Raw genomic sequence first — 9,033 nt, forward strand, 5'->3', positions numbered from 1 at the left:
GGTGGAGGGGGAGCGGCCCCCCCGCCCCGCAGCCATGGTTCCGTCTCCCGTCATCCAATCAGAACTCGCAGCGCCCCGTGACGTACAGCCCCGCCGGCCAATCAGAGCGCGGGGAGGCGGCGCGGCCTTGCCCGGTGCACCGGGGCCGGGCCCATGCGGGTGGCGGCGGCGGGGGGGGGGGCGCGGCTGCGGGCCCTGCTGCGGGCCCGGCGGGACTCGGCCTCCCGTACCATGGCCGGGCCGGGGCCCGCCGCCACCGCCGGGATCATCGTCATCGGGGACGAGATCCTCAAGGTGCGGCCGGGAACCGGGAGCGGGGGGGGCGGGGACCGGGGGGGGGTGCTCCCGGTGTAAGGGTCACGATCCCGGGGTAACGGGAATGTACCCGGGGTAATGGGCGTGTGCCCGGTGTAAGAGGCACGTGCCCGGTGTACTGGGCATGCTCCCGGTGTACCGGGCACGTTCCCGGTAGTATAAGGGTCATGTTCCCAGTGTAACGGGCGCGCTTCTGGTGTACCGGACGTGTTCCCGGTGTAAGGGTCATGATCCCGGTGTACCGGGCATGTACCCAGTGTACCTACCGGGTATGCTCCTGGTGTACTGGGCACGTTCCCAGTGTACCGGGAGTGCTCCCGGTGTACCGGACACATTCCGGGTGTAAGGCTCATGATCCCGGTGTGCTGGGTGTGCTCCCAGTGTACCGGGCATGTACCCTATGTACCTACCGGGTGTGCTCCCAGCATACCGGGCACATTCCCAGTGTACCGGGCACGTTCCTGGTGTAAGGGCCACGTTCCCGGTGTACCAGGCATGCTCCCGGTGTACCGGGCATGTACCCAATGTACCTACCGGGTGTGCTCCCAATGTACCGGGCACATTCCCAGTGTACCGGGCATGTTCCCGGTGTAAGGGTCACGTTCCCGGTGTTCTGGGCATGCTCCCGGTGTACCGGGCACATTCCCGGTGTAACGGGCACACCCCCACAGGGCCACACTCAGGACACCAACTCGTTCTTCATGTGCCGGCGGCTGCGCTCCCTGGGCGTGCGCGTGGCCCGCGTCTCGGTGGTGCCCGACGAGGTGGACGCCATCGCGGGGGAGGTGGCCGCCTTCGCCTCCCGCTTCACCTTCGTGCTCACCTCGGGCGGCGTCGGCCCCACGCACGACGACGTCACCTTCGAGGCCGTGGCCAAGGCGTTCGGCGAGCGCGTGGTCCCGCACCCGGAGCTGGCGGCGCTGGTGCGCGACGTCTTCGGCGAGACGGAGGCGCGGCGCCCGGCCATGAAGCTGGCGCAGGTCCCCGAGTCCTCGCGCCTCCACTACGGCACCGACCGGCGCACCGGCGGCACCTTCAAGTACCCGCTGGTCAGCGTGCGCAACGTCTACATCTTCCCCGGCATCCCCGCGCTGATGGAGCGCGCCCTGGACGGGCTGGGCCACCTGTTCCGCAGCGAGCACACCCGCTTCCACTCGCGGGCCGTCTACGTGGCGGCCGACGAGGTGCTCATCGCGCCCGTGCTGGACCAGGCCGACGCCGCCTTCCGGGGCCGCGTGAGCCTGGGCTCCTACCCGGACTGGGCCAGCAACTACTACCGGGTGAAGCTGACGCTGGACTCGGAGTCGGAGCAGCAGCTGGAGGAAGCGCACCGCTTCCTGCTGGACAAGCTGCCCCCCGGCGTGGTGGTGCCGCTGGTCACGGACCCCGTGTCGCTGGCGGCCACCGAGGTGTACGCCCTGGCGGAGTCAGGTACCTGGTGTGCGGGCCCTCGTGCTGCGCCCACACGGCCCCCATAGCCCGGGCAGGCCCCGAGGGGCCGGGTCAGTGGGAAGGGTGGTCTGGGGGATCAGCACCGTCAGTCTCTCGGCCCCAGGGTGCTGTCCCAGGCTGTTTGGGGGCAAAATGAGCCCCCAGGAGGGAGCTGGGCCCTGGGGCTGAGCCGAGGCAGCGTGGCCCTGGGTAGGCAGCGGTGCCAGCAGGCAGCGAGTGTCCCCTCCCAGCAGGCTCGGCCCTGGGACAGAAGGTGGCAGCAGCACTGCGGACCATCGAGGAGGCTTTGGACCGCTACAGCCTGGCCCAGCTCTGCGTCGGCTTCAACGGAGGCAAGGACTGCACGGCCCTGCTGCACCTTGTCCATGCCGCCCTGGAGAGGTACCCGACCACGGGGCTGCCCCGGCACAGCCTGGGGCAGGGTCATGGGGGTCCCCAGCCCTCAGCTGGGGCTCTGGGGCTCTCCTTTGCCCTCCTCTGGGGCAGTGAGCGGATCGCTGGGGCCCACCTGGTGGGGTCTGCGTGGCTGCCCTGCCTCGAGTCTCCATCCGCTGCGGCCCCTCAGTGACAGGTCTCTCCCCAGGCGGTACCCGGAGAGGCAGGAGAAGCTGCAGGTGCTCTACATCCGCACCGTGTCCCCCTTCCCTGAGCTGGAGCAGTTCATCCAGGCGACCGTGCAGAGGTACGGGACGGAGAGGGGCCGGTCCCCGGGCAGGGGACGAGCGGCGCCTCCCGCAGCCCGGCTGGCAGCTGCCCGTCCTGCCCGCCAGGTACAAGGTCCAGCTGTGCACCGTGGAGGGCTCCATCCGGGAGGCTCTGGTCGCCCTGAAGGAGCAGCAGCCGCAGCTGGAGGCTGTCCTGATGGGCACGCGGCGGACGGACCCCTACTCGCGCACCCTGACGCCCATGTGCATGACGGACCCCGACTGGCCCCAGTACATGCGGGTCAACCCCTTGCTGGTGGGTGCGCTGCCTCAGCTGCCTCTGCCTGCACGAGGGACAGGGGCAGGGCTGCTTGAAGCGATGGGGAGGGAGCAGCATTCATCCTTCCTCATCCCTGGGGGCTTTTCTCCCCAGTTTCCCCTCTCCTCTTGACATCTCCCACCCTGCTGCCTGGCTGCGGGCACCCTTCACTGCAGCCTGGTGCTGGCAGGCAGGGCACATCAGTGGCTTTTGTCACATTTGGGGACGTGCTGGGAGGGACAGGCGCACTTTGAGGCTGTGGGCAGGGGGTGGTGGATTCCCACGGGGGCTGGCTGCCCCCTGTGTGCTCCGGGCCGGGGTGAGCAGGCAGCCTGCACCAGCCTGCAGCGATCCCTGCACCATTCTGCTCACAGGACTGGACGTACCGGGACATCTGGGAGTTCCTGCGCAAGCTCTTCGTCCCCTACTGCATCCTCTACGACAAGGGGTGAGTGCTGGGAGCTGCTTGGCACGGCGATGCCCCGCCAGAGGAGCACGGAGCGTGGGGTCGTGCTCCTGGAGCCGCTCGCAGCCTCATCGTCCCTCTGCAGCTACACGTCCCTGGGGAGCATGGCCAACACCACCAAGAACCCGGCGCTGCGCTACACCGACGCCCGGGGCCGTGAGAGTTACCGGCCCGCTTACGAGCTGGAAAACGAGGAGGAGGAGCGCACGGCCCGGCAGTGAGAGCCCGTGGGCTGTGCTCGGGGGAGCTGCGCTGAGACTGCCGCCTGCGGGGTCTCCATCGGGTGTCCCCGCGGGGACAGCGCTGCGTCAACGCACCGAGTGCCAGCTCTGAATAAAGCTGCTGTGCTCAGCCTGTGCTCCACGCCTCCTGCGGGCTTGGCTCTGCTGCTCCCTCCAGGCCCTGCGGGGCTCCCACGAAGCAGGGCTGAGGCCGGCTCTGCCCGAACAAAAGGGTCCCCGGGCAGTGCCCCCTCCCCGTGCACGTCACAGCGGCGGCTTTTGAAGCGCAGAGAATGGAGCAGGTTCCAGCACTTGCCCCGGGGCCCTCGTGGCCACGCAGCTGCCTCCCCGCCGTCACCCTGCATTCGCTGCAGATCCCGCGGCCATGCCTCTCCTGCGCAGCGCGGCGGCACGGCTGCCGGGCGCCCCGAGGCGAGCGGTGAGGGCGGCGGCACTGCCAGGACCCAACGGCGATTCCCTGGGGCTGCGCCTCGGCTCCTGGCTGCTGCGGGTGCTGCGGGAGTGCGCCTACCTCCTGCTGTGCAGCTGGTGCATCCGGGAGCTGCTGGATTAGGGCACGGGACCCCCGCGCCCCGGTGAGTGCCCGGCTCTGCCCGTTGGAGCGGGGGAACCCTGCTCCGGGTGGGGTGCGGGGGCCCGGCTGCGGTGTTGAGGGGGTGATGGGGTGGGGGGATGTGGTCCTGGTGGTCCCCGGGGATGGGGAAGGGTTTGGGTGTCCGGCTGTGGTGCTCTGGGGGTGGGGATAGGGCACAGGGCCCTGGTTTTGGTGCCGGTGGGGGTGATGGGTTGGGGGGTCCCAGCCGCGCTGCTTGCAAGGTGAAGGCTGTGGGTGCCCAGGCATGGTGTCCCCTGGGGTTCCTCACCCCTCTTTGCCTCTCTCCCCTCCCCAGGACTTTTTGTGGCTCCGTGATGGCTCTGCCCTGCCCCGCACAGCCTGCAGCTGATGGACCCCCAGCACCAGGACCCGGCCCAGCCCGTGGCCCCCTCGCCACCCAGACCCCAATAAACCTGAGCAGTGTGTGACTGGCTGTGTGTGCTTGGGGAGGTGTCCCCACGTGTCCCCCCAACTGTACCCCCAAAACTTCCACCCTCTGCACCCAGCTAGGACCTCTACAACATCCCTGCCCTGCGGTGCCAGGACCCACCGCCCCCACCTGAGGGTCCCCAGCCCCCTTGGTGGATGGGGGCCAGTGCCGGGGGCCGTGGCCCCGCTGCCCCCTCTGCCGGGTTATCTGCTGTGACTCAGCCCCTTGTTTAGAGAGTGCCTCCGCTTGTCCCCGCTCCAGGCTGTTTCCTGCCCTGGCCCTGCACGCCCGGCCGGCACCAGCGCTGCCAAGAGCCAGCGGGAAGCCGCCGGAGCAAAACGTACCCCGAGGGCCCGGCAGGAGCTGCAGCAAAGGTCGCGGGATGCACGGGGCACCATGGCCCTGGGGGCTGCCCGCGGTCCCCTGAGCCCACCGTGCCCCAGAGCGTGCCGGGCCGCTGCGGTGCCGGGCTGGCCCCGGTGCAGGGGCTGCCTGCAGCCCTGTCCTGCTGCAGGGGAAGCTCCGCTCACCCCGGCCGCGGCGGGAGCGCCTGGCGCCAGCACGGCCTCCCTTATCTCGGCGGGAAGTTGGGAGCAGGAAGCACGGCCCCGCGCGGGATAAGGGTCCCGTTTACATTAGCTGCTTTGTTGTGGCGCGGGCTCCCACCCTCGCGGAGTGCCCGCGGGGGGGCCTGGCTGCAGGGACAGCCGGGGGGCCGTGGGGGGCAGCGGGGACCCCTTCCTGAGGGGGCTCAGCCCATCCCTGCGGCCCCGTCTCGTTGCTGCGGGCAGGGTTGGGGGCTTGCAGACGGTGCCGTGGTGCTGCGCCCCGCTGCTCCCCCTTTTCCCAGCACGGCCCACGTGCCCGGGGCTGTGCCAGCACGGCCCCTCCCTTGCAGCCATGTGTCGCCGCGGTGCTCGGTGCCCTCCCGGCTCCTCGCCACCCCCCTGGCCGTGCCCGACAGCCTGGGGAGACAGCCTGGCTCCGGCAGCCCTGCGGGCAGCGGGGCATCCCTGCCCACCACGGCCCACGCGTCTGGCGCCTGCCCCGCTGCCGCCACGTCCTGGCCCCGGCCGCAGCTCAGCCCAAGGCCTGGACGCCACGAATCAATGAATTTCCCAAACGGGGAGGTCCGGGGGAGGAGAGAGTCCCGGCACAGGAAAAAGTCCTGGCTGCGGCGCGCTGCGGGCAGAGCGGTCCTGGCCGCCCCGAGAGCACAGCCCCACGCGCAGCCCCGGCTCCTCGCACCCAGCTCCGCTGCCCACCGTGAGTCAGACCCCTTCCCCCGGGACCCCTTTCCCAGTGGGGATCCCTGCCTTGGGGCAGGCAGCCTGCCCTGCACGGGGCTTTTTTTTTGGGGTGGGGGTCACATCCCCAGGTGAGCCTGGGGACCTGGCACAGAGCGACGCAGGGCACCGCAGCTCCGAGTGCGCTGGGACCAGCGGGGGGACGGATGGGGCAGCCCCCAGGGGCACAGCATTGCCCTTGGGGCAGGAGGGGGGGACCCGGTGCGGCGCAGCGAGTGACGCCTGTCCCTGTCCTCCAGCTCGTCGCTGCTGCCCCATGTTCCGCTCGCGTCGTGCCGCGCTGGTGAGGCGGCTCTGGAGGCAGCGCTGCGCGGCGCCCGGCCCCGAGGACGGCCACGGCGCCCTGAAACCCGCGGCACATGCCCTGTTCAAGAAGCTGAAGGACGAGGAGCTGGAGCTGCTGGTGCAGGCGGTGGAGAGCCGGGGCGCCTGGGAGTCCGGCTGCGTCTGGGTGCCGCGGGGGGACCCGCGGGGGGCCAAGCAGGCGCTGCCCCCCCAGGTGCTGCTCTGCCGCCTGTACCGCTGGCCCGACCTGCGCCAGCCCCACGAGCTCAAGCACCTCTCCTACTGCCAGAGCGCCGGGGGCCGCGGGGGCTGCGGGGACGCGGCCGCGCTCTGCTGCAACCCCCACCACTTCAGCCGCCTGGCTGTGCCTGGTGAGTGCCCCCCCCGCTCTCCCAGACCCCCGTCCTCGCCCCCCCTTCCCACCCTGCTGCCCTCCAGCATCTGGTCCTTGGGGTGGGCTGAGGGGGGGTTGAGGGGGCTTTGGGGAGGCAGGGGGCTTTGGGGGCCTGGGGAGCATGTCCCAGCTCCTCACCCGCTTCCCTGTCCCCCCAGAGACCCCTCCGCCCCCCTACTCGAAGTCATCCTTCAGCCCCTCCTGGCCGGCCGAGCCCGAGCACCCCCAGCTCCTGGAGTTCAGCTACAACCGCGTGGAGTGGCGCGGTAAGGGGCAGCGACGCGGTGCCACAAAATTGGGGAGCGGATCTGGGAGGCAGCAACGGGACGAGGGGTTCCTGCCGGGGGAGCCAGCCTCGGCCCGGCCCCCTCCCGCGCCACTCCTGTTATTTTTGGCCGTGCCGGACTCCCCGCCGGAGGAAGCGCTGCCCACGGGGACACACACAATGTGCCTTGACGCACAAAGCCGCGGCTCCAGCCTGGCTGCTGGCCACGAGGCCGCTCCATGGCAGGGCTCCACCTTCCCCTAGCGACGACGGGGACCCCCCCTCGCCGCAGCCCATGGCCCCCAGGGACAATGCCTGGGGCTGCCCTGGGCCTACGTGCCGGCGCTCAGCAGCTCCGCTGACTCACGTCCCGCACCGGAGCCGGCCGTGCCGTACTGCCGGGACATCCTGGCGGGACAGCCACGGGGTGCCGCGGCCGTTTGTCCGCTCCGCCAGCCCCGGTGGGAGCTGGATGCCCCGGGCATGACCCGGGGGCATAAAAAACTCTGTGCCCCCATCCCTCAAAGCTTCACCTTGGGCTGTGCTGCCAGGTGCCTGCACGGCATCGGGCGCTGCTCTGCCCGGCACCAACGTCTCTGCTCTCCCCTGACAGACACCAGCCTCTCGCGGAGCACCATTAGGGACGGCTACTGGTGCAAACTGGCCTACTGGGAGCACCGGACGCGCGTGGGCCGCCTCTACGCCGTGCATGAGGCGTCGGTGAACGTCTTCTGCGAGCTGCCGCGGGGCAGCGGGTTCTGCCTGGGCCAGCTGCCAGCAGCACACCGGAGCCAGGCCGTGCGCCGCGCGCGGGGCAAGATCGGCCGCGGGCTGCTGCTGAGCCGGGAACCGGGCGGCGTGTGGGCCTACAACCGCAGCGAGCACCCCATCTTCGTCAGCTCCCCCACGCTGGGCCCCCCTGGCGCCCGTGGGCTCGCCGTCCTCAAGGTGCTGCCCGGCTACTCGGTGAAGGCGTTCGACTACGAGCGGGCGGGGGGCTTGGCCGGCTGGCGGCACCCTGGGGACGGCCCCTGCGACACCCACAGCGTCCGCATCAGCTTTGGAAAGGGCTGGGGGCCCTGCTACTCCCGGCAGTTCATCACCTCCTGCCCCTGCTGGCTGGAGGTGCTGCTGAACCAGCCCCGCTGAGCAGCCGGGGGGTGATGGGGGCAGCGGTGGCAGGTCCCCCCCAAACTGGGTGCAAGGGGAACACGAGTTGTGGGGCCCCTCTGCCTCGCCCCAGCCTCTTTCTTCCCTGGCTGTGTGGCCACGGGGCTGTCCCGCCCCACGAGACCCCTGCTGGGACCCCCCACCCAAGCCCCACTGTGGGGCCGTGCCCCCAAGCCTGGCTCTTCACCCACTGCCACAGGTCTCTCGCTAACGCGGGGCATTATTTAATCTCTCTTTTTTATTTTATTGGTTAATTTTATTTTAATTTATCTTATTTTTGTAAGAAAGAAAAAAAAAAGTAAAACGTAGGGGTTGTAGGGATGTAGAGTGGGCACCCAGGGAAGGTGGCCGGGGCAGGGTGTGCAGGGGCTGGGCAGGTCTGGAGGAGGCAGGGGGGCGACAGGAGGGGTGTGGGGGCAGAGCCCCAGAGCCCCCAGCGGGCAGGGGGCTGCGGATGCAGGGCCCCTGGGGCATGGCAGGCGTAGGGGGAGCGGGGGGGGAGCAGAGCTGGGGGAGTGCAGGGCAGGTGAGCACAGCTGGAATTTGGGGAGGTGAGCACAGCTGGAATGTGGAGGGACGAGCACAGCTGGAATTCGAGGAGGCGAGCACAGCTGGAGCGAGCACGGGGCAGGTGAGCACAGCTGGAATATGGGGAGAGTGGCACAGCTGGAATTTGGGCAGGTGAGCACAGCTGGAATATGGGGAGAGTGGCACAGCTGGAGGGAGTGCAGGGCAGCTGAGCACAGCTGGAGCGAGCATGGGGCAGGAGAGCACAGCCGGGGCAGCTGCTGCCCCGGTTAGCGCCCCTGGGGGGGTGCAGCCCGGGTTAGGATGGCCGGGACGTGGGGACCGGGGGGAGCTGAGCTCAGGCGCGGCTCGGGACGAGCGCGGTGTCCGTGAAGGTTCCCGGAGCCTCCCGGTCCCTTCCAGCCCCCCGGGAGAGCGCAGCCGTTGCGGGAGCGGGTACCCCAGGCCCCGGTGCGCCCGGGCTGTGTCCGGTATTTATAACCAATAAACGGTGCCACCGGCACCACGGAACCTCGTGTGTCCCGATGCGCGCCGGTACCGCGCGGGGCCGCCGGTTCTCCCCCTAGGAAGCGCCCCGAGGGCTCCCGGTGCCGTCGCCCGGGGCACGGCGCGCTCGGCACC

The 9,033-nt window shown here is 70.2% G+C and overlaps 2 protein-coding genes across 3 annotated transcripts; both read left to right on the plus strand.

Moving 5' to 3' along the window:
- Window positions 1-110: 110 nt before the first annotated feature.
- On the plus strand, window positions 111-3,554 carry FLAD1 (flavin adenine dinucleotide synthetase 1). Of its 2 annotated transcripts, none has more exons than XM_038167835.2 (7): window positions 111-294; window positions 987-1,746; window positions 1,998-2,148; window positions 2,351-2,449; window positions 2,538-2,727; window positions 3,105-3,178; window positions 3,282-3,554. In XM_038167835.2, exons 1-7 carry the CDS (start codon window positions 154-156, stop codon window positions 3,415-3,417), a joined length of 1,551 nt encoding a protein of 516 aa, XP_038023763.2. In that variant the 5' UTR covers window positions 111-153; the 3' UTR covers window positions 3,418-3,554. The 2 variants fall into 2 exon arrangements, with proteins under 2 accessions (XP_038023763.2, XP_038023764.2); XM_038167836.2 differs by having other exon boundaries at window positions 113-294; window positions 2,001-2,148.
- Window positions 3,555-5,197: 1,643 nt separating this feature from the next.
- On the plus strand, window positions 5,198-8,923 carry LOC119713790 (mothers against decapentaplegic homolog 6-like). Its single transcript, XM_038167837.2, has 4 exons — window positions 5,198-5,729; window positions 6,010-6,426; window positions 6,608-6,715; window positions 7,328-8,923. The coding sequence occupies exons 1-4, from the start codon at window positions 5,573-5,575 to the stop codon at window positions 7,861-7,863; spliced, it is 1,218 nt and encodes a 405-aa protein (XP_038023765.2). The 5' UTR covers window positions 5,198-5,572; the 3' UTR covers window positions 7,864-8,923.
- Window positions 8,924-9,033: the final 110 nt, after the last annotated feature.

Source organism: Anas platyrhynchos, chromosome 26, assembly GCF_047663525.1.
Source record: "Anas platyrhynchos isolate ZD024472 breed Pekin duck chromosome 26, IASCAAS_PekinDuck_T2T, whole genome shotgun sequence".
In the NCBI taxonomy this organism is placed as follows: Eukaryota; Metazoa; Chordata; class Aves; order Anseriformes; family Anatidae; genus Anas; species Anas platyrhynchos.